Genomic DNA, 26,181 nt, shown 5'->3' with positions numbered 1-26,181 from the left:
GCTAATGCAATCAATCAACACTGCTGCATTCTGCTGCAGCTCCGCAGTGGATTGGAATCCATCCACCCACCCAATTGTATTTATGAGGCCAAAGGTTCAAAGCCTGTACATCAGCAGAGGGCTCTAGTTTCCTAGAACCTTTCCAGTTTTCTTTTCCCTGACACACAGAAATGCTGCACCACATCATATAATAGCATGAGACCATCCGGCTTGCTGAGTCACAAGATCTGTAGAAGGGTCCTGCACTATGGCCACAAAAGCCTAAGACATGATCCTACCTCAAGGGGATGTAGAATGCAGCCATTTGCATGAGTCTCTCCTAAAAGAGCGTCCCTTTCTCAAAAAGATTTTACCTTATGGGCTTGACTTATGATAGGACAGGCTACTTGAATAAAAATGGTGAGGAACATAAGGTAAGGTGGAGAAAAACATGCTGTTCCTAGGAATAATCTGGAGATACTAGTTTGAAGCCTGTCTATTTCTGTTAAGCTTTGCATAATCAACAACAAACTCAATCACAATGTGTCAACCAATTATACAACAGGTCTGTGGCTAACAGCTGTAAAAAGGACAAGGATATTTAATCAAAGCCATAAATGTGCAGAGCTGGTCATGGGAGAAACTTTATCCTTTAAAAGGCCGAACGGACAGTCTTGCAGATAAATATTTCTTTAGCATGAAAAATTAAACACCTTAGTCTGCATTTCTCCATTTTTGGAGTCATAGTCTCTATTAGATAATTCTCTCAAGATTAAAATTTTACTTGGTCTCTGCTCTTTTAAATGGAAATTCTCATCTCTTTCCTTGTTTATCCTCTTGCTGCTCAAAACTTCCCTACCTCTCATAGTAACATTGAGCTGCAAGGTCATCTCTTCCTTGTCTCAATCCTAACAGCTGGACTCCAAATTTTCTTGTTCTTTACTCCTTGCAGAAGTTCCTTTCTAACACCTTTTGCACTTGCTTGACATAGATAAAATATTTAAAATGGAAACAACAAATCCAATATTCATGAAAACGTGTATTACTTCAAATGTTGGTAAATAGCCTTTTTTTGTGTGTGTGTGGGAAGTCTCTCTCAGGTCTTTAAATATACCAGAAAACTCTTGCTTGTTTCCTGCTCACCCATCTAATTAAGAAGCAGAGCATCAATCAGTAGCTTATACATATAGAGGGCCTGGTGTTCAACAGAGGCTGAGTTCCTGGCTGTGCTGAATTCGGAGGTATGCCTAGGAGAAAACATGATTTTAAGCCACATCAAAAAATAACTTTATCAAAAAAATGACTTTATGAAATCGCATTTTGCTTTGAGATTCAAAACCTATTTCATAGATTCAGAGTCTAAGATCTTGGAAGGCTCTGCTTACCTTTAACAAAAATAACAGCATCACCTTTAAAAGCAAAGAGAAATCTTCTGTTAGGCTGATAGTTGTCATGGTATGAAAAATTGCCTTGTTTAACTGAAATCTGATTCAAATGGCTTGGATATCAGGATTCGTTATGTTGCATTCTTAACTACAAGCATAAAGATTTTTTTCTCCACAAATTCATCTGAGCTATGCAATTATTTAGGTGCAGATACAAGAAAAAAAAAAAAAATGAAGCTGATTACAGCAATGCTCACCTAGCTCCACATTATCATGAATCTATTACATGTATTTCACTCCATGTATATTTCACAATGTATATTTAGAAGCGTAGCTGCGGACCAGAACACGATGATGTTAGACCTTGCAGAAACACCAAGAAAGGAGGACAAGAGAGTTATTGCCCTAGAAAGCCCTCTGTGTAAACACAGTAAGTGGTTTGACCTCAAAACCTGCTCACATATACTCAGAGTATGCGATTTTACTAGCTATGAAGGTTTCCAGGTGCCACGGCCTCCCATGGGAATGTGAAGGCAGCTATCCTTTCATGTGGAGAAAGCAGAATGGTTTTCTTCAACGCTGCAACACATCCAGACTCTCCTAAGGGCTGCACTGGCTTCACTTCGTGCCCTGTAGCTTTATCCTGTGCAGTCTTCGATGCCATCATCTAGGCTACAGAATGTCCCTCCCCTACCCTGCTTGGACTGCTCGCCTGATAAACCTGAGACGGGATGGAAGATGGAGCCATTTTGTGGTCAGTCAGCACCGCAAGATAATGAGAGCAATGACATACAGCTCAGGAAATAAGGCAGATAGCCATATCTGAATGCTTGGGTTTTCCTCACCACCTTCAACTCTCTTCCACTTCTCTATTACACATTCATATGCCAGAACACTTGCATTAAGCCTGAAACGACCTTACCTGGGTCTGAGGCTGAACACGCTTCCATATTTTGGTTGGTGTTTCCCTTTTGGGTTTATTAACAGCCCCTTTCCTGCAAAATTCTTAGGAGGTAAATAAAGCTATAACTCAAAATTTTCTGCGCAGCAATCTGCTGTGAAAAAAAATATGTTGATTTCTGGTAGTAAAGAGTGAATGTACTAATAAAGATTTTCATTTTTTTATTCATATCCAGAATGCACAAGAGTTTTAATAACTTTAGTGAACATAAGTCACAAACACGAGAAGATAGAAAAGACACTACAAAATTCAGCACCAATAGCAATTTTGTATTAAAATAAAGACTTAACCACCGAGTTATAAAAAATCCAGTTCACACATCTCAACCTAGTCAAAAGAAATTAACACCAACAATAAGCAGCACATCTCTAACCCTCTAGACCTTTCAGATTTCTCTAATTAATGTCATTTTATACCAGTCAATATATTGGTATTATCTGACAAGCAGGCCTACTAATTCCAGAAACAACCCGTGCCACCAAAAATACACCACCACTGAATATTCATATGCGAGTGTAAATCCCAATTCAAGCACTGCATATATTACATTGGCCTAATCATTACTGGAGGAATCTATTAAAACTACGCTGTCGGTTGCAGAGTTTTGGTTTGGCCAAGTGAATCAAAATCACACATTATTTCAAGTGTTTCAAATAAACAAAAAAACAAATAACAAAAAATAAATGTACCTGGTCAACAAATAAACCTTGTAGTCAGCAAATAAAAGAGCCAGTAGCAAGTCATCTGGTCTGCTGTCCCCTCCAGAGCCCATTACTCACCTTTCCTTCCACAGCAGGTAGAAGGAAAAAAACCCAAGAAATGGTGTTGAAATTTTATGTCAAGCAAGAGGTCACCTATTCAGAAAAATTGCTCTCTTGCCAGTAACTTCTGGAGCCAGTATTCATGGATGTAATGCGGTGAGTAATGTCACCATCACTGGAAAACCCCTCAAGACCTTGTGGCCATGTGAATGATGAAGCATACCAGAAGGGTCCCAGACTAGTGAGAACAGAAATGGAGTGAAACAAAGCGGAGATAACGCCATGCCCCGAGATCTGCCAGCTCTCCCACTGGACACTGCTCCTCCATAAACCGACAGGAGAGTGAAAGAAGAGGAAAAAGATTTGTGAATTAGCTGCAGTGGCCTCACTAAAAAGAACTCACAGCACTCATCGACTTTCCCCATCGCTCCATTTCACTATGCTTTCTTTTTGGAAGTTCAAACCCCCCAGTAGGCTGTACATCATTACCCTCTTGATGTTTTTAGCAACAGACCAGGAAAGGCATTCAGCATACACATCCCATAACCAATAGAAGAGCTTTCTTGGATTAATATGTGCAAGTGATCTTTTCAGGTAATCAACAATGCCCAAAAAACACAGATCTGTTCTTGTCAAGAGCATATTACTTTTGCATTTTATACCACAGTATGCTCTAGGACTTCAGCAAACCACAAGTATGGGAAGGTTTTGTGCATCCTAAAAAAAAAAAAAAATAATTGAAACAACAAAACACCATAGAAATGCCACAGATTTATACAGCAATTATTTTGAAAAACTGTGGAATTTGTTAGATAGAATCTTGTTTTAAAATTGTGTTAAAGTATCCTATAGAAATTAATGTCACAGATAATTTTTTTATTAAACATGCATGGTCCAACATAAGACTGGAGCTTTTCCGTTAGTAAGACTCCTCCAGAAGACTTACCTGCAGTTGTCATCAATATGCATGCCACATGCAATATTATATATGGCTTTTACTTAGTTATATAATATATAATTTTATATATATGCACTAAATAACATATATATTTCTATTCCCATATTTTGGGCTGTTTTACAACACAATGTCCACATCAAAAAAATCAAACAAAAAACCCCAGGACTCTCTATTCTATAAAAAGCCACAGCAGACAGTTCCAGTCTGTGATACAGATTGACATCCAGAGACCAGCAGGAAGGTGGAAAGGAGGTAAGAGAGATGAACATTACCATCAATGGTAGAGAACAAACAGCAACAGTAAAGCATTGAATTTGATCTGAAGAAATGAACCAAAACCTCTTAAATAGCAATGAAAAAAATGCAGCAATACAATACCAGAACTTAAACAAAGTCATTTGTAAGAGAATATTTGCAGCATATTTCCAACCTACGGCAGCAGGAAAAGTCATGAATAACATTAGTGGCATTTATGTGATTCACTTTCTTCCTGTTCTGTGTTAGTCTAATGTAATGAGATCTGGATTGGCTGAATATAATACAAATGTTATAGTATTATACCTGAAACTGATCGGGGGGGGGGGGGGGGGGGGAAGGCGAATGGAGCATATTTAATGCATGTAATACCGTGTGTTAATATTGACACTCAGCTGCACTAATACAGGAGTTTATTGCTACTGAATTAACAATGCTCACAAATTAACAGCCCTACAAGCCCCACAGATTACACAGGCATCTTCTAGATTTTTTTTTATTATTCTTGTTTCTACGCAGGTCAAGGCCACAACATTCTGATTTCATTTGAACAATTCAAATCCCATTCTCTCAGGCAGACAACGTGGGAGAAGTATGACCAATAGAAGATGGATTTGCTTTACTCTCTGAAATTGAAGTGAAAATTATTTTTGTGTCACTACATTTTAATACACTCTTGCTATGAATATACATACCAGTATACATATCTATATGTCTATATCTATAGATGCAACTTATTACCATTCTAGACACTAAAAGTTGAGTAAGTCTCATTTACAGCTCCAGGAATTCAAATAGGACTAGACAAAATTTTTCACTTTTCTTTGCAAGCACTGCGTAAACTATGTGCAGTAGTTTTGACCAAGCAGATAGTATGCAAGGCTCTTCTACTCTGAGAACAAAGCCAGAAAATTTTAGGTAGGATAGGAGTGGCCATGCTTACAATACAAGTTAGAGAGAACTCTATGTTTAAAAAGGGAAGGAAGTCAGCAGCTTGTTAATTATGGTCTTAGTTCTCTCTTCCCTTCTTTGAGCCCCGTTTTCCAGGTTGTTACTTTTTGTATACTACCACTTCAGCCACTTTTTGAACAGCCAGACAGCTCCCTAGAAGCTACAAGTACATTCATGTCTTCAGAAAGTTTATGTTTGTGGGGGAAAGCAAGGGACACCATTCCCTTTCCTCTGAGAGGGAAGCGACCTTCAGAGCACACTACTTACACTTGATTAGGCTTGTACCCCCAGGCCTTCTAGGGATTATAGTCCTAAACTAATTTCTAAGCCAAGGTGATGAGAAAGCCCAGATCTTGCAAGTGAAAACTTCCAGAAAGCCTTTCCCTCTCAAAGGATGGAGCAGATTCCTAGCCATTATTGGCTAACACTACTCCGCTGAAACTGTGAGAATTTACGCCAGTGGAGTATCGGTCCCCAGAGAGAATTTATACCTAATTAAAGATCTGCTCCAGAGTTTTGCTGCCCTGTCACGGCCACAGTGGCTACAATCCCAGGAAGGCTTGTCTCGCTTAACATATAAACGAGCTATGTAATTTCCTCCATTTTTCAAGCACTGCCTTTATGCCACCTCCTTTGTAATGGAAAAACCGCAGCTGACTTGTTTATATTTGCATCAGACACAAGGGTCTCAAGATAATTTCTTACCAAATCCTTCATAAGCCTGCGAGCATACCTGCCAACCTTGATAGGGGAAATACGGCATGCAAACTACAATGGCTCTGTAGGGAAAGAATACAGAGCAAAGGACCTCCTGACATAGACAAGAGAGAATGTTTTCAGCATGTAGACTCAGAACAACAGGGACTGCTACAAGGTAAGATCAGTTATGAAGTCTTTAAGTCTAACATATGTATTGACATCCTTTAATGGAGTAGGTTTGTGAGATAAACATGTTATAATATTGGTCCTGGGAAATAGCTATGAGTTGAAACGAGTTGACAGGCCTGTATGGAAGGCTCAACAGACTCATCCTTCCTGGAAATACAGAAGTGAAACTGAGATTAGAACTGACTCTATATCCAAATATGATAACAGCTAAGACACTTCTACAGTAGAGGTTGCAATAGCTCAGATTCAATATAAATTAAGCCAATGAACTGATGCCATGGAGTCTTGAAAGAAAACAACCACTTAGTTAGCATTTTCCCATCCTCCGATAAACCTACTAGGTTGGCATTCAAAATAGACTCGGCACTTTAGTGTAAGCATAATCATACCTTTTGGGAGAGGTGAGGAAATGAGTTATTCAACTGAATAATATACAGATATTATAGAACAGAAAAATACTCCCAGCTGAAGCCTCTGAGAGACAAAATGTTAGCATCCTGCACGTCCTGATCTGAGTACAAGAGCAAATGTTCAAAGAAGTCATCATCAACTTGCCATTACAGAATAGGAGTTAAAGACGGAAAGGGGAAAGAATCAGATCTCACTCCCATGTCATTAGGCTCACTGAACAAAGATACTGCGTACAACGTAAGAAGGCATTAACACAGCGCTGTTCTAATATCACTTTTTACATTTGCTAACTTCTTCCTCCAGGATAGGCCACTGCCAAACTGGCTGTGCTTAGGTCTGGCTTCTTCAGATTTATCAATGCTCTAAGACAATGATTTCAAAAAGGAAGTACACCAGAGAAAGAACGACAAAGACTGGGTAAGCATTTTGCTGATTTGGAAGTACCATTGCCATTTTGAAGGAAAATCTTCGTATTTCCTACCTACCCATAGAAATTTGAAAACCAAAACCAGCCTGGGATCACGATATTACTATAAATTCAATAATAAGACTAGTTTTTAAGGATGATTTAATTTCCTTTAAATGCTGCCTTTTTTAAGGGGAGGAGCTTGTAAAGTGAGCCATCCCACTGTGAGAACTCTTAAAACCAGCTCTATGTCATTGACCACACACATAGCTAGTCCAATACCTTGCTCCCCCAGGACAGCAAATGACAACTGCTGGGAGACAAAATGCATGAGAGCACCACTTATATGCTTTCCAGCTTCCCAAAAATCATAGAAGTAATCCTCGCCAGTGCTTCTGATCAAATGAATTTATTTTGGATGCTAATGTAACTACTTTAAGCACTCATTCTCTTCCCTCTCCAATCAAACCAACCTGCTCACCTCCATCCAGAGTTGCTTTTGCCTCTCCTACAGTTTTTACAGGTTTTATTTACCCCTAAAACTTTGGATAGAAAGAAACGAAACAGTTCTCTTTACAAACATGGAGGGTATGCATGAATGCAGTGTGCCGCAGAGCAGTAAGAAGCAGCAGCAAAGGGAGCAAGGTGACTGAGGACGGCTGAGCTTCCCTGGGCGCTTGCTCCAGGGAGAGCACTGGAGATGCCCTGCCTGAGCGAGTGATTGTTCTGCTGGGCTGCACTTTGCTCGGCAGTGGAGCACGAGGAGAAAATTGCTATCCAAAGGGATGGAGCTTTTCTTAGGGATTTTACATTCTTTTGAAGCTGAAACCTATTTGTGCGCTTATATGGGCCCAGCTGTACGCAGGCCTAATCTTTCATCTTCTCGGGGAGTGGGCTGTCAGGGTCCAAATACATTTTGGAGGCTGAATGCAGACATCAGCTGGACTTTCTGAAACACACTTAGCCCAAGCAACAATTTGCAGTCTGAAATTATCTTTTTTTTTTACACCAAAATCAAGTATTTGCATGCTGTCCTCTCTTCCTAACAGTAACTTCTTTGCAACATAATTTGAGTTAAACATGGACGTACAGGCTGTTAGAGACGAGCTGGTATGATGGCATTTCTAAGTTCTGCTTGCGCCACTGTTGCTACTGCAAAATTCACACCCATTCACGTCTGGTCCTGCTTTATTCATCATAACAATGATCAATTAAATAGAGTAAACCAGTTGGAGGTATTCCAACAAAACTTTACCTTTTCTTTTCCAAAACAAGCCTGCGCAATGTTTTAATTAAAATCCCCTATGGCAGATCAAACGCACTTTCCCATTCACCATCAGCAATAGCAGTTGTGTGCCTGAAGTAACCAAGATACCAGGAGGGAGAGCTGCCTTATAGAACTAAATGAAACTCAGTCCATTTTGAGCTTTAAGTTAACATTTTCAAAGTGCTGAAATGATTTTGAAAGCCTAAGTCTCCAAGGAAGTGAGTGTGACTGACACATAGGTCACTTAGCCACTGTTAACCTCACTCCATTTCAGACAGACTTAAAGGTATCGTGTAAAGAGTGAAAGAGAGAGTTCTTGTTTTCCTTTTACTGTAGGATTCAACAGAGGATGTGCTTTCTTAGAAAGCTTTTTATACTCTCCTTGTTTTATAGCCTGTTTCAGAAATAGCAATTTTGCCACCTTTCCTTTAAAAAAAATACAAAAACAACTACAAACATCTCCACAAAGCAAACTTTGGAAGGCTTTAAATTTTTAAGACATTTCTCCCTAGCATAGGTGTGGGGTTTTTTCCCTTCCAAATGTTCTGCTTATTCAAAACATATAAAATAAATCAATAATCCAAAAGGTTTCAGTTCCTCATCTGTGATCCCATGAACCTAATCACACTCCAGCTATCTTTAAGTATCTTCCAGGTAGAAAAGTCTAGACTAAAAGGCTCCATGTGTGTGTACATGTGTGCATAGTGGGACACTTTTTTTTTTTTTAAATACTGTTTGGACCAGTTTTCACAGAAACACAGATATTTTTTTCTGGCATCAAAGAAAGCCTACGTAGTCCAAGCTAGTCCAATTTTGAATCTCTGTCTTGAGTCATTGTCGAACACTTCAGCAGAAAGCATGGATCCATTCAGTAGGGCCAGCAAAGAGCAACTCTGCCCCATGCTGTGTCTTCTTCCATATAGCTCTCCAAGAGACCGTCCGACGCATGAAGTTAAAACAGCTCATCCAAAATTGGTCACCAGTAACGATAATTCTGTCTATTCTGAGTCACAGCTTATTACGCCCTCATTCTCAGAAACATCTTGTGAAAATGAGCTTCCAGTTGAAATGCGGGCATTGCATTTCACCTTCCTGAACTTGGAGTTTCCCAGGTTTTAATGATAAAGATTTTGCTGCTTGCATAGTATGAGAAGCTCCATATCTAGAAATTTATGCAAATCAGACCATAGAAAGGGGACAAACACAGGAGTTTAGAGTTCTGTTTTGTTCCAGAGACACTTTTTTCCTCACTTTAAGCCAGTGATTAAAGTTTTCTGTCACTGGAAATAACTGACAAATTGGTATTCCAGTCATTACGATAATTCTCTTATTATTTTATTTTTACGCATTCTTCCAAATAGTTGGTGCACTCTACAGTCTTTTGGTTCCAGCATGGGAAATTTGGGGCTCAAAATCCATCTTATGCATATTTTTCTATTTACATGTATGTGTAATACTCATTCCAATCATTGCTCCTGTGCGCTGCTTTGACTACAGTAATTAAATCTAGCACAAAGTCTCATAATTTTAGCTTTCTCTTTACCTCAACACGTCTTCTCCTGTTCCTCCTCAGACATCCCCTCGTCAGAACTAGTAACTATTTCCCCCTTCTGCTGCAAACCAAATCCAAAAGCCATTTCCCCCTTCTGCTGCAAACCAACTCCAAAAGCCACAAAATGTTGTGTTCCTTCACGCAGTGGAGTGGCCTTCAGAGAGTCATCTTTGATGATGTCCCCTTTTGACATCCCCTGGCCTCTGCAACCCCACAACTGTAAATGCTTTTCCATACCACTTTCTATTCTGCATCGGGAGCCAATTTGTATGATGCAACTTCAGGAAAAATAAAACATGCCCTTTGTGTTTCTTGGGTCAAGCATCAATAATTTTTAAAAAAGCAGCAGCATATCTCAGACTAAAGCAAAGATGAGTTTAGAAATTAGAGCATTTTGTATTCTGCAAAAAGAAAATGTAAGGGAGACAGGCTTTTGTCAGAAGCTCAGACATTTATGGTTTTTGTCTAAGACAGACAATTTTATGTCTTGTTTAACAACTTTCACTTATTTTAATCTTTGACATCTCTAGAGTTCACAGTATACTGCCAACTGCCACCGTGACATCTGCTAGGGAGGGCAGAAAAAATTTGCAGGCTACTGATAGCTGCTGTGGGTTGCAAGACTGTCTTTTAAAAGAGGACACAGGAAGAAAATTTGTGGCAAAAAGCTTTCTTCATCCCCACCCTCTGCTATTAAAGCATTGTACATTCTCAGCAAAAATAATGAATCCTCTCATTAAAAAGTAGTATCAGAATTTAAAAAATAAACTCCCAGGTTAGTCAGCTTCTGGAAATCAGTGGAGTCAGTCAGACCTTTACAAAGTAAACAAATGCTACTGGGTCAAGCTTGGTTTTTGTTGCTCTAAGACCTGCATGGCTCGCATGTGTCCATGAATTTATCCTCACATCATTTCTGTGACTAAAACACACAGTTCTCAGTAGACAGATGGAAAAATGAGACCTGGAGACTTTGAGGACAAAACAGCAAATGTGCTTCAATAAGTCTTACCTCTGTTTTCAGAGAATAGGCATTTTTGATTTTGATAGCCAAGTTAGAGCTACACTAAGGGCTTCTAGAAATCACATCAGAAGCAAATTGCCCAAAGGAAATCAACAGAAAAACTAGGAACTGAACTCTGACCTCCTGAACTTCAGTCTAGTGCTACAGCCACAACGCCATTCTCTCCACAAAGCCAGAGCAGGGGTTTATAGGTGCTTTCCAATGAACGGTGTTACGGTGCACAGTTCAGCACTCGAGAGACAGCTCTACATGAAACTGTTTTCAGCACTTGAATTCAAGGTCTGCGTTCTCTTGAGAACCACATAGGAATATAAATCCCAGTCTAACAGTTCAAGTCAACTTTGTATCTGTAATTAAAAAAAACAAAAGACCACTTACATATTAATAACAAAACAAACCCAAACAAACCTCTGAAAATACCAAGATGGTGAAAACCAGCCAACCAGAACCAGTTAATTCACATGTGTCTTAGGTAACTACTGTTTTCCAAGAGTGGCTGCAAGGGACTGGATGCAAGTGGACTGCTTGTACATTTAGATGATGCTAATGTCTTTCAGAACGGTGGTGTCTGTTCAGTTACTGTATCACCCCAACACAGCACAGCTACTTCAATCAACACGTTCATAAAGAGATACTCTTCAATGTCACGGCGCTAACACTAAAGGCAAGTGTACTTCAACAAGCTGGATATATTCTTGTATACATCCCGCCAACGAAAGAGTTCATAAGTCTTTGCATAATCCAATTCCAGGACCCGTGACTGCAGCAAGCACTCAGTGGAAGACTGTATTGTACAGCAAGGCAGTAAGGCACAGTGATCTGTCACCTGCAGCACAGTCTGGTGAATTATTTAGTCTTTACTGGTACATAACTCACAACTACACTTCAAGAGTTTTAAACTGCAATCTTCCTGTCTGAGTCCTCTACAAACCCTGTTCTCTCATTAAGCTGGGAATGTGACTGCTCTCCAGCATACATTATTGTGAAGAAAGGAAACTTCTCAAGTGAAGACATCAGTCTGTCAAGCAATTCCATTTCCAGTACGCACATGCTGAATGCTGCTAGGAATCCAGATCTTTCAATGCATAAGCAGCAGGGTTTACAGCTACTAAAACATGGCTCATGCATTGTACGTTTTCTTTAAATAGGGTCAAGGATGATGGGTTCTGGAGGGAACAGACACCTTACCACTGTTTAAAATGTTTCCCAATAAGAACACTAGCTAAAACATCCAAAGAATCAATAATTAATTTTTTTCGTTTGTTTGTGCTTTGCTAATTGAGTGAGTCGCTACCAAACAGATGCTTTCCAAAAGGGACCTTTCTTAGCCTCTGGTGCTGCAGACTGCTGTGTAACGTACTAACCCACTGATCCATGCTGCCTTCAATTTTCTTTGATGCTTCCTATTTTTCAAATGCTGAAGCATAATGTTAACCTTGCAAGTGTAACATCTATTTCTAACATAGTTACCTCTTGCAATTTATTTGGGCAAAATTTCCAAAGACAGTACTTTACACATGGAGACCTTCTACATGCATACTGCACCTAAAATAGGTAAGCGTCAACCTTTAAATCTTGTTCTGAAGACAGATCACGTTATCTCATTAGCTAGAGACTGATGACATCAATGGTTGTGACTTAGCCGCTTTATAAAACATTCTCCAAACCTCAGCTGAGACACGTTATACACAAAAGTAGTGTGTGCAGGAAATATACATTGTATATCTACAAAATGGGCCATATCCCACTGCCATTAAAATTGATGGGAGTTTTGCCATTCACTTCAATGGGATCAGCAGCAGTATATAAAGATGAATTGGCTATAAGCGCACACACTGGCGCTTTATGGGCGTGACAATATAAAAGCCCTGTGTGAAGTAATGAAATGAATTATAACAGTGCTGGGTATGTCAATCTTCCTCCTTCTACCTTCAGTTGCTGTATCAGGAACATTAAACATTTCCCTGGTTAGCCATAGAATCATAAAAATTACAGATAAAAAAGTACTATTAAGTCTACTTCCTGCCAACACAAAATTATTCCTCCCTGTACCTTTTCTAATCCTCTATGCAGTCTAGTTTTACACCACTCAAGTGTTCTGGCATCTTCTCCTCCCTGTAAAGAATTATTCCATCAGCTACTTAATCACGCACTCAGTCAAGCTAGATTTTTCCTAGAAAATAAATCAACAAAGCAAAAAAAACATGATATATCGCTCTGAATCTCCCCTTATCTTATTTCACTTTGGGACAATTAGAAAAATACTTTCTAAGAACTCTAGCAGTTACATATTTCCCTGCTTTTCATAGCCCACCACATCCAAATGCAGGCAGCAGTAGCTGCCCATTTGTTACTGGTGTGATGGTGAACACCACAAGCAGGCAGGAAGGTGAACTGATCATTTAGTTCTCTCAATTTTGAGTAATGTCATTCCAGAACTGTGTTCCAGTGGAGAAGACAAGAAACCTGAAATCTTTGAGATAAAATTTTAGTAGTTTACGGCAGGCACACTGAAGACTTACCAAAGCAGGGAACTAGAACTGGTGACATGGGACACCCTTTTCCATAAGGCCCACACAACGCCAAACCCCTCGATACAGGCAGTCCTTATTTTGTCACCCAGACAGAATAAGGAGTTTGGGGTCACAGTTATTTTTAATGAAATGTTCAGTCTAGAAACCACCATTTAACTCTCAGTAATACACACACATGCTTGTCTTACAGTTCTCAGTAAGGCTGAAATTATTAAAAAAGTGAAGCTATCATTCTGTTTACTTTCATGTTGCTCGTTGCCCATCCACTCCCTGCTGCCTTATCACACTTCTGGGCTTTACCCCGTTTCAGTTAGGGCAGAGAGCACCAGCCTCCTTCCTCTCTTAGGGTAGGATGTTTAATAAGCACTGAGTACATTAAAAAAAGGGAAAACGTGCACTATGGTGTTATGTGCCTTCAAATCAAGGCACCTTGAGCAGGTTAAGATGCTACAAGAACACCTATTGAGGGACCAAAGTTTTGCCTTGTTAACCTGTGCCATACCGAAGTACATCCAAAGAGGATTTGAAAGCCATTCGTTCACAGAGCCCCACGGAAGCAAGTCATGTCCCTCGCAGCAAAGGAAGTTACTGGAGACAAAGGGAGAACCAGGAGGAGTTGTCAAGGTCCATCTCCACACACAGGTGCTGCCTTACAAGTATTACGCCAGAAGAGCACGGGTGACCCAGACGCAGCAACGGTTAACCCAAGTCTCTTTTGGACCAGTGAGACCTACTCTGACACTGCATGTAAACGAGCCTCTTGCCTATTTTGACTGCCTGATTTGATTAGCCTTGTCAGATCAGGCCAAATGTTTATGGTCATTAAAGATGAAAGCCATACATCAGGGAAGCATCATTTTGGAAAGAACACGGCAAGAATGTCACTAATCAACTGAAGCGCTAGCCCCATTCCAGTTTGGGTAGCTGCGCTGCCTTCTAGTGCTTCTATATTCTTTAATAAAAGACCTAGTTCTGCAACAATTTTTGGAGCAATTCTTATTGAGAATTGATTATCACCTGCAGTTTTAGGGTAGCAAACCCGTTTCCTTTTCCTCTGTGACCATGAAGAGTTAACACACCATGACACATTGGTAAGTGACCACGGTACTGCCACATCCATAGGACCATCTCAACGTGAAACAGCAAGGAAACTTTAAACACAGCTGTAAGCAGTGGAAATTCTTCAGTGAAATACAAAGACTGGCACGAAACCCAGGTTTATGTTCCATTCCTTCCTCTCAAGAGTTGTTGTGACTTTCTGATCAGGGCATTTTATTTCGGTACCACCTGAAACACATTTTTTAAATGGAGCCATGGGAGCTCTATGATGCTTGCCCTTGTTGAAAACTACGTACCACTACTAAGAAAATAAAACCTTCCAAGGCCATTAGACCTTGTCCTCAAATGTTAGGAGGCAGCCAGGCAGATCCGCCAATGAAAGCATTTTCTGACGAACGTTTCATGATTTCTATGATCTGTCTTATAAAAACCTATCTTTAGTCAAAAATCATGTGGTGGGGACACAGCAGCACCATCTAAAAGCTAAGACTAGTGACTGCGTATGCCCTGTGCTCTCTGATCTAAGTTTGACAAACTGATAACTGAGAACTTGGAAGTTTCACTTTTACCTGAGTTTTTTACCTGGAAGTTAAGAGACTACACCAATATGTGCTGTTCAAGTTTCCCCTAAAAGAAAGAGTCTCATTTATAGCCAATATTGCATAAAGTCAAATCGGCTTACCAGCAGGCCATATTCTATGACAGAACAGATCAGATTGTCAAAATCTACTCCCACGAAATCAATTTTTCTGATAGAAACACTGAACCGATACAGCCATTCATTTTGCAGGAAACAGGTAGCCATGCTCTACTTCAATGTTTATAGCTAATTTAAATATTCTGCAAATTTAAAGCAAGTCCCCTGCAGTTTTCATGACTGCTGTCCTCAAAAGACATTTTTCTCCTAAGACAGCCAAACAAACTAAGGGGATCCTCCTGCCCCAGCACAGGTAACTGTGGCTCTCCCCACAAAGAAACTCTCCTCTCCCCACTGCCCAGGCACTCACGGACCTTATCCTGTACAGGGTGCAGCATTGCTGCTCTCCCATGCTAAAAGCCATGGCATCTCTCCTCCAGTATTTCACATTTTTCTTCCACTGGTGTAGTCTTGATCTTTTCATTTTACCCCTCCTTCAGTGTGCGTCACCTTCTCTTTGCCCACCTTAGTAAGAAAGCCAAGAGTTCGTTAGTTGAGTGAAACAGTCCACAGCCATTTGTGTGTAATCTCTTTTTCCACTCTATTCCACAGTGGAGAATGCTTTTGACAAGCCGTAATTGAATTGTGTCAGATGTCACTGAATAAAGGATAAAATTTGGCAAACATTGAAGTTGCCTTTATATGAGGCCTTCATTTCTTATTGTGCCACCCCCCCTGAAACTCACAGGGAAATTACTTTTTGTATGTTTGAAAAGGGAATGGCAGAAAAGCACGATAGTATTTGAACTCCAGTTCTCTCTGCTGCCTTTGGGGTATATTGGCACCAAGGTGTCCTATGCACGGTATGATTGTGATAGTTGCACGAGTACACTCTTAATTGCCTTCATTAGAGATCATCCAGATTTCTCTAGCTACTCCACAATACAAAAAAAATGGTCATTTTCTTGCCCTCATCTTGCTCACCTGTCTTTTTCCTGGGGCTGCAATTTCCTCTAAGTTAGAGAGGCTGATTTGTTTACTACCCCATTTCTACCAGTGCTGCTCGGGAAAGAAGGAGCCAGACATAGCAGAGGAATTAAATTGCAACTCCCTGGGAAAAAGGTGTAAAAAGGGAAAATATTGAAGCCTTGTCCTGAAGGTGAGCACAAGTCATCTTAGGACACTGGAAGTATCTGAGGGATACCTGAATGGACATGAAGCCTTTTCAAAAAGTACCCCTGAGTGGAAGCTGCTTCCCCACACGTGCATCCCTGCCCCTTACCTCTACAGGTGTGTCTCACATCCTTTCTGCTTTTCCCTTCTCACCGCCTCTCCCTCCACACGTACTCACCAAATCCCTGTCACCAGCCACAACTGATTAGAACAGAACACAAAAAAAAAAGCTCCGCAGCACTCTGGACTAGCATTCATCTGCTACAAAGCAAAATACATATCACTTATTAATTAGCCTCGGTTTTTCCTCCCTTTTTGGTGCATTTTTGGACTAGTTGCAAAGAAACTCCAGGAGATTAGCAAAGGGTTATGCAGAACTCAGTGCAGCTTTTACATACATCAGGAGGTTCTGCTGCATAATTTGGGTCTAATGCAATGCAGTTCGCGGGGACTTGCCCATATGCTGAGATTGAGCGAAGTTCAGTTTTCAAGGATCCCTTTGTTCTTTCTGTGATTACCTAGCCCACGTTCTCCCCCACCATTCAGTTTAACCACAGATTTTAATTCCATCCCTGAGTAAATTACATTCTTGGCTTTCCATTTCAATTTCCACAGGGCAAATAAAACTGATGGAAAGCATTTTGACAAGGGTATTGTTATTTCATCCAGTAGCCTGAGATGACTCCAAATCTGGATATTACATTTAATGTTTCTAGGACAGATGCTGTTAGGTCTTTTCATAGGAACACAGTATCATCTGCATACATTAGTAACTTCTGTGCCTCAAGTTGCATATGCTTTATATCCTCTTAAGTTTTCAGAGACACTGCTGACAATTTAATACTACAGGGGCACCTCAAACATTTTTCATCACAAAAGCAGGCGAAAGGATAACTGTGGAGGCTCATGCACCAAAGGGGCAGAAGAACCTTACGCATTTATTTCCTTCAGCAACAGGCGTAGCAGCGAGACACTGTTCCGAGGTCACACTGCCTAGCTCATCCTCCTCATAGTCACAGAAGCCTGAAGAACCAAAGCTACTGCTCACGATCAGCATCTGCTTTTAGGCAACCAGGATTTTCTTCAGCTCAGGTGCTGTGGTTCGGAACACTGTCCTCTCACTGCTCTGGATACTACAGACAGGACCTTGCCAGCAGCCACAGCACTCGGAGCGAGGACAAACGTTGAGTGCCTCATGACTGGGGGTGTACTGACGGAGAACTGGTATGAAAGCGGAGTCAGGGCTCATCAGAGAACAAGGTGAGCAGAGAATAAAGGTAGTGAAAAGTCAACTGAATTTTTCAGAGACAAAAACCAGTTCAGTCACAGTTGTAACAAGTATTTCTGAGCTCACAGCAACAGAATCGCTGAAGAATCTCATGTAAAACTACTGAATTTCCAGCGTGGTTACATGGAGCTCCTTACAAAAGGCCTCAGGCAATCAACTTTATTCCTGCCTTTGTTAACAAGGTGCAGAATCACCAATTTGGTAGTTTTTCCAGTATTTAAAAGTTGATATTCTTTTGTATTCAGGGAAAAAAAAATCAAATCTGCATTAAGAAGCCATGTTTGTGATTGCAAAAAACTTAAAATTACATATATACACAGAGATGCACATGCACAACATATGAAATATGTACATAAATGCACAGTCTCACACACGCACATGTCCACATGAACAACTCATCTACCAGAAAAAAAAACCCCTCTGTTCTTTAAAACACCATTCGTTAATAACAATTATTATAAGCCTCAATCAGGGAAAGACTCCTCTTTGCTCAGAGAGGGATGAAAGGGACATGTTCAGGACAAGCATTCGACTGAATACATACACTGTTACATGATCCACTCATAAGCACAATTCAAGCACTGCTGGATCAGCAGTTTTTACCCCTAACCCACAGGCACTACATAGGGAGACACAGTTTGCATGTGCATACGCATGAACACGTGCACGTATGTCTATACGTTCACCCATAGCATTGTGTAGCAGAATTGAGGGAACCCAAACCCAACATCGGTACATGTTTCTCACTGGGACTCTCTTTCCTTACACACCACAAACAGGACATCACAAATTCACGTAACATTTCTTAGCTCGGTGGATAAGCCACTTCTCCAGATTGTCTGTTTTGCTCGTCATGACTGTAATTATGGAACAAAACTCTCTGAACACTGTGCCATTATTGCAGTTATTAATCATTCTGCTTCTGTTCAAAATATGTGCTCTAGAGCCTGCTGGATATACTGCATTATGCCACGGAGTACCAAAGCTAAACACATCTAAATCTGCTGTTTTAAGGACATTTCAATGTAATTTACTCTTTCGATTTATATTTTTATAAGCTCAAAAATATGAAAAAAGAAAAAGCTGATGTTGATGTAGCTGCTGACCTTTGCGACTGTAAGCAAAAGACAGTTCTTAACCAGTAAACAACTTCACAAATATGAAACCTGTTTCGCCAGTGCTTGGAATAGTCAGCACTTAAGATGACAGACTCTGCATACAAATCAGTTCTTACAGGAAAACAGATTTCTAGACGCGTTAGAGAGAGAATGCAGGACTTCCATGACTTCAGACCACTGAAACCATTTATTTTAAAATATACTGATTTAAAACCAAATTAGTAATTAAAAAACCCAAACAAACAAAAAACCCCAAACAGTGCAAAATGCCACCATACTAGGATACAAATCCAGTTAAGATCATCACCTTGAAAATAATACGAAGCTCCCTTGACTTCACAAGGACTTCGCGGAGGCCCACAAGTCCACATCAGAAGACACATTCTGTATTTTAAGCGGAACGAAGTTAGGTGTCTGGCTTCCTCTTTATTAGGCAGCAGCTGATACAAAACTGCAATGCTCTAAATTCAGTTGCCTTGGACATGTTCACGTCCACATACTATATGAGAAATTAATATTTAATTTATCACATATCCCTTATAAAAAAAACCTAACTGGCATGGACTACATTTTCTTTAATTTAGCTACATACATTGGACCCCATGCCCTCCCTTTCTCTGGGAGAACCAGAAGTTCATGGTGTTGCGTACCACTGAGAAAAGTGAATTCCTGAGAAACAGCTTTGGCCATTTCACTTATGTCTACAGGCATAACGTTACTGCAGGAGTTTAGAATGAGATTTATTACATCGCTGTTTTCTGCCTTTGAGAGAGTGCATGTAGAATAGACCAACGACCCACCAGGACGCAATGCTTTAATACCAGACCTGCAAATAACAAAAAAAAAAAAAAAATTCAACATAAGGGACATACTGGGGGTGGGGAAACGTGAAGACTTATAAAACTAGAGTCATAAATAGGTATACATACATACAAGAAAAATAATATCATGAAAATGTCATAACAGTATATAATTGACAGTTCAGGAAACTACCTGCAACATGTTTTTACTTTCTCATTTATTAATGCATTCTCAGTTAAGTGAAGGTATTTTTTATACAACAGTGGCAAGTAGAAAGCAGCATCCAGAGTTGCAGAACATACTTCAAACATATATATGTGAAGCATAACTATGAAAATGCTGCAACCATGCATACAAAATGGGTTACACCACATCAAAAGTGATAGCCAGATACTTACCTAGCTGCTTGCGTGAACAAATATCAGAATGTACAGTTGCAGTAATAGCCTCAACTAATCACTGGGCTGTAATTTTACAAACATTTCTACAAATTCTGCAAGTTATTTAGCGGGTAAGAGGACTCCGGGGTTTCACTGAGCCGCTACTTTTCAATCATATTTCCTAAGGAAATACGACTTATCGGATCATATGGTGTGTTTATGTGTCCTTCACCTATTAACCTGTTGACAAATTTTGACTAAACAAAGGCAAAACAGTGGTTTAAGATTTCAAGTATCCTGAAAGCTTCATGACTTCTGGTGGATGGACAGAACAGAGGTTTTTTTCACTTCCCCACTGAAACTGAGTTTAAACAGACCGTTTGCTTTCCATTAAAGCAGATCTGCAAAGTCCTTTTTCAGACAGATAAAATATAACCTATGAGAGTATAGAAATGAGATATGCAATCTATATTCACCTATTGCAAATTAAAAGAGTAAGGAGAAAACCCCCAAATCTCACACCACAGAAGAGCATTCTTCAAACCTGGTGCCACCACATTACTGAAAGAGGAAGCTATACTAAAAGCTCATTTGCTATTAAAATGCTTTCTTAAGGTAATCCCTTTTAATCACACACTTTGGAGCCTTCAAGGACATAATGGCTCAAAGACTGAGTTGTAAGCTAGTATTCAAACAGATCACCTCACTGCTTCTGGAAAACGGACAGGACTGGGCTGAAGCAAATACCAGATTAAAATACAATTGTTCCCTAAACAAAACTTATTTTTTTTAAAAACAAGAGAATCTGAACGGATGAATGCTGTTACTCAGCTTGTGAATATCAGAGAGACACCCAGGCAGGCGCTCAGGGGGCTCCAAGCATGTCACTGGGAATTTAGCAGGTACACAAGGGCAGGTCAGACACCGGAAGCATGGAGTTGTGGAGCATAATGACTCGTGCAGTCACGCTGTATGGAAAGACACTGAATAATCTTAGATTGGTAGATATTACTGACAATACTGCATTGACACCTCCAAAAAAATCTACAGGTAAAAATACAAAGATGACCAAAAAAACCCCAAGAAAACCCCTATATCCTCAAACCAGACGAGATGAGCAGCCCCCACATGCTGTGAGCCTGATTCCAAGCCCAGATAAACAAAGACAATTCCATTGAAACACAGAAGCTGAGGACTTGCTAAGGGCGATACCTGAACAAAAACAGTTGAGAAAGGAAAGAAGAAAATACAAGGGGAAAAAGACAAGTCCTTTTTAACAGACTGGGTCTTTTCAGGAAAAGAATCAATAAAGAAAAGCCTCATCACAAGAAGGATCAAAGCAGATCACAGATCAAAGCTACTCCGAAAGTCCTCTCCGAAATAATAAGGAAACACGAGGACAAATGACAGTTTCAGACATAGATAATACAACTCTGTTCACCTTCCCAGGTGAAAATTCCTGCAAATTATACCCACTCTCTTTCTCTGGGGAGTGTACACATTACCTTGCTCATCTCTTCTATGAGTCTCGGTTATGTTAATGAGAAGCCAAGTACATATTTTACTGGAGTCTATACTACTCCAATTTTAGTTAGCGTGAAAGAACAGAGCTCTCTCAACTGATGATGCTCAAAGAAAAATCAGTGTTTAATGTCTTTGTTGTATCGGTCTTCAGTAAAAAGCTGGAGAGCGAGCAGATGGCTAGCACATTTAGCCTAAGTGAGTGAGCAGTTCAAGTTCAGCCTGTTATAGGTAAAGAACAGGTTACAGAGTACTTAGGTAGTCTGAATACTTTTAATTTAACAGGGCCTAATGGACTCATTCTAGGATACTTCCAAAATTAGCTAAAGCTATCACAAAACTGCAAGCTTATCTCAGACCTCCAAGTAGCTTTTGAGAGTCTGCAAAAATATTTAAGAATGTTTTAGAGACAGGTTGATACGGGGCAACATTTACAACGCCACCTTGAGACAGTAAAACAGAGCAGGTGTCATCCTAATGTCCCTTCCAGATCTTATTTTCTAAAACGTTGCTGTTACCAGCATGCATTTGAATTGCCCAGCTCCAGATATTCATCCTTCTACCCCTCTGCATCCCAACGCAGATATACTCTACAAAAACACCAGTACCGGACCCGAGGCCCTAAGCTGCTCCACTACCTCTCCAGCTACCTTCCTTGTTTCCAGCCGTCCTGCTGTGGCTGCAGCTGTGCATTTAAAAGGGCAGGGCTTATGCTGCTGCTCTCTGGCCTGTTTGAGCAACCACAGCGCACCCAGATGTATGGAAGGTAACTATGGTAAAGCGGAGCAGGAACGTACAACCTTCCCTTCTCATGAACAAGCCAGCAAGAGAATCGCACACTGATCCGCTGTCTCCTTGGCCTCACACCAGTTCTGGAAAACATAAGAGTATTCCTCCCCCCCCACCTCGTGTAACAGTTGCTTGCTTTCTAGCTTTCACGTTAGAACTCAAAGAGAACAGGGCTGAAGTCTAAACGGGCACCCAAAGGTGAGGTGATCTTCACAGTACTATTAGAAACCACCTACTTTACTCATTTTCATAGAATTTCCCCCTCCAGCTACACCTTTCCATGCTTACTGGAGTGCCAAGCCATAAGAGGGCAGCTTGGAAACGTGAAAGTGTTTTTGCATGACAATCAAGATGTACTTTTAGCATACCTGATAACTTTACTCATAGAAGCAGATAACAGCAACTGCTTTCCTACCTAAAAGATGGATGCTACATGAACATTTAAACAAGTGAGAAAGTATTTTTACCATGTAAAGGTGGAAAAGGGTAAATACCAAAAAAGTAAATAAGCTACAGCTTACAGGGTTAAAAGCCTGGACACTTGCTAAGTGACCTTTTCTTACCATATATAAAGTAACAACCATTCAAAACAACACTTTCAAAGGCACCACGCTCCTATAATGGAGTAACTGGGGCAGTGATTCAGAGGAAAGAGCAGCACAGGCTTCTGAGCGAAATCCTGAAAATCTCACATCAAAAATCCCCTAACTCTAAGCCTCCTTTGGCTTGGGAATCTTCACTGGCCCATGACCCAAAAAGGTCAGGCTGCTCAGTGCAGTTATCTTTATTCTGAACCTAAGTCATGAATTAAAATATCTAAGGAGGATTACTTTATGCTGCAAGGTTAATCAATGTATCTATCCATCTTGTCAAGTTCAGCAACAGTTGTTTCAGTGGCTGTGTTCAAAGTCAACCGGCCGCCATCCCTGATTAAGCCGTGCTTAGCTTTTGATAAACCTGCACTGAGCTGCAAAATTCAAAGTGAAGAAGCGCTGGGCTCAAAGTCACAGGGTGATACTGTGCCAGGCTAAGCAGATTCAGGGAGTCTGGGCCCCTCGTCATCACCATGACAGAGAATTCATTCACAAGAGAATCTGTTCAAATAAATTTAAGAAATTAGTCTTCCTCTATAATCAATGGCAGGAAACAAGCTTATGCAAGTGATAGGTCAGAGATGGAGCCTAACTTACAGATATCTGACAGAAGCCACCACAGCTACTACAACTCCACCATCTAAGAATGTAAGAGTCCTCTTATATTAGGCATCTTGATTATCCCCCAAATCCTTACTTAAAGCTCGACTCTTAGCTGAAGGAATTTGGTGCCTGTTATAAGGTACTTTGTAACTTCCAAAAATAGGCTCCAAATCTAGAATGATTAAAAAGGATGCTAGGGCAGAAGACCCTCAAATATTTTTTCAACTTCATCTTATTATAATACATTGTTTAAAAATAGAATACATTGACTAATGGTAATTAATCTGCAGTTATTTTTCTCTCAGTGGTACAGATGACCTTCATGTTTATTAAACAACTAAAACTTTCAATTGAAATATAGATCTAGTTATACTTAATTTCATAATTTTAAATTCAGGTATATACATTTACAATAATGAATTTTACATGTTACAGGCACTAATACTGCAAAGTTTCAAGCTTCATATGGAGAAAGATAAGAATACACATTAAAAGCACAGGAAGTTTTTCCTGGAGCCTCATGACTTGTTCACCTTTCCCTACAACCATTTTGGGTTTAGTAACATGACAACCCCTTAGTACTTGCAATCAAGACCCTAAAGCAGCAGCACCACTGTTGGCGGCTGACGTGTAACTACAGCTTTTATGTTGCCTGTTATCATACTACATCACTGCAGAAGTATGCAGTTATTGGTTTAGCTCCATAAAATCATAGAATGGTTTGGGTTGGAAGGGACCTTAAAGATCATCAAGTTCCAATCCCCCTGCCATGGGCAGGAACACTAGCTATAAGATAGTCAAGGCATAGCAGAAAAGACTAAAATTGGTGAAATGCACGACAATCCATTAGCATACCCTATTTGCCATGAAAGGCCTGTACACAAGATCTCAAAGGTTAGTTCTTCCAGAAGATGATATAAAACAGTATGCAAAAGAACTGCAAGTATTATTGCATGTTTGTTAGAAGACAACATACATGCTAAACTTAAAAAAAAAAAGAAAATAGTCAGCACTCTTCTGGGGTTCTGAACACAACTGTAGTACATATCAGCATATCACAATTTAGGAAACTGTAGTGATAACAAATAGTCCAAAATTTTAATGATATTTTCAAATCATCAATAGCTTGAAATTGCAATAGCTGGAAAACTGCAGGACAGAGTGAGATTCACTGGCACATCATTCTGTAGAAACTTGCCTGATGCTCCTCCACACCTGCTTTAAACTACTGACAGTATCACTTTATAGCCAACAAATCCACACTTAAATCTTTCCAGCACGTAAGTGTAAGACACACCTGTAATCCAAACAAAAGGGTGGTTGATGTCCATCCCATTCAGGAAGTACTCTAAAACAATTTAACACATGCAGATTGCTCCCCTCCTCATTCTAAATGAGGTTTTACCAAAAAATAAAAAGTATTAGCAATACTTTATATTTTTGCAGAGTGTGTCTTTGGATACAGGTTTAATGGCATGTATTGTATTATGGAAGTCAGAAGTACAGAAGATGCATTAGAGTAATCTATCCTAACCCCTTGTATTACAGGACTACTGGATAAGAATCTTCTTTAAAGAAATACACTATTTTAAAGTAGTTTTATTTAGTTTATTTCTCAAGATTTACTTTAAATCTAACAATGGAGAAGATGCTAACAATAAATTAGGGAAAACAGAGCAGTATTATTATTTAATATCTCAGGGAAAAAAGACTATTCTAGAGCCACACAACAACTCTAAACCCCAAAAACTCTTACATGCAACTAAAATGTAGTTAAACAGAACCCCAAAAGCGGATTTTTCACACTTAGAGAAAATTAAACATGATAGGCTGACATTTTGTTCATTCTAAAAGTCTTGGTGTCTCAAACATCCTTTTAAAAATAGGTAGACAATAAATATATATTTCATACTATAGGTAGCACCTGCATGTCTAGCCTGCTCCTCCTGTGGTTGGGTTTATGTTGCATGCCATTGGAAGGGTCAGCATTAATTATGTTAATCATTCAACCATTTTCAGTATTAAAGTAAAAAGATTATATATACTTTAGGGCAATTTTAAAATAATATAACACTTCAACAGTGCCATCTTTTGGCAACTGGGATGTATTTCTGCTCCATGTGCAAAATAATGCTCGATGAAAATAAAAACTGCCACCCCTTTTATGAGCTATTCAAGAAACAAAGCATCTCAAGATGCACTTGCTTTTATCCTCAACCTTATTGTTTTTATTGACTAAAGATATCACACATTTCTTTCTTCCTCTTACAAGAGCCCAGACAAATCATGGTAATATGGCCTGCATGTTAAAGGTCTTTTTTTTTTTTTTTTTTCCCTTTTCTGCATACCTAGTCAAAATGATAAGGAAATTCCTCCTGCGTCAAAATACTGATTTTTTTAATACTTGATGACAGGAGGTGACAGAGGCGCACAAGAGACAGAGACACCAGTTCAAGTATTCTCTCCATACCATACCCAAGCATGTGCTCCCTCTGCTCCTCTCTACGTAAGCTCTGCTACTGTGGAGAGACACTGCAGCTCAACATAGCAGCAACAGAAGAAACATGAACTGCTTTTTTTCAGCATTAGATTGAACTATAAATTAAAGTAGACACAGCAACCAAAAAAAAACCCCCCACAACAAAACGCCAAATCAACAACCAAACAGCACAAACCCAGAATACCTAGCCTGCTCTGCTCTAGCTAAAATTTGTCCTGAAAATTCTGATAAATAACATTTCTATAGCAAACAATTTTAAATTCTTCTAAAGCAAGGACTGAACCTTCAGTTTAACATTACTGAGCTTTCTCCTCTACTGCACGGTGACTTCTGAAATACTCATCCTGTTAAGACAGGGTATGAGATACCCTTCGCAATACCAGAACTGCA

At 39.8% G+C, this 26,181-nt stretch overlaps 1 protein-coding gene across 2 annotated transcripts in view; it reads right to left on the bottom strand.

Moving 5' to 3' along the window:
- Positions 1–2,550: 2,550 nt before the first annotated feature.
- The window catches only part of NSUN3 (NOP2/Sun RNA methyltransferase 3), a 35,421-nt gene continuing 11,790 nt past the window's right edge, over positions 2,551–26,181 (bottom strand). The window contains exon 6 of one of the 2 annotated variants that reach the window (XM_054824489.1): positions 2,551–3,803. In XM_054824489.1, the coding sequence (XP_054680464.1) occupies positions 3,743–3,803 (61 nt within the window). In that variant the 3' untranslated portion in view covers positions 2,551–3,742. Of the gene's footprint in view, positions 3,804–18,772; positions 19,431–26,181 lie in introns of those variants that run through there. The other variant, XM_054824478.1, reaches the window with a different exon arrangement.

Source organism: Grus americana, chromosome 1 (genome assembly GCF_028858705.1).
Source record: "Grus americana isolate bGruAme1 chromosome 1, bGruAme1.mat, whole genome shotgun sequence".
In the NCBI taxonomy this organism is placed as follows: domain Eukaryota; kingdom Metazoa; phylum Chordata; class Aves; order Gruiformes; family Gruidae; genus Grus; species Grus americana.
This window is presented reverse-complemented; position numbering and strand designations above follow the sequence as displayed.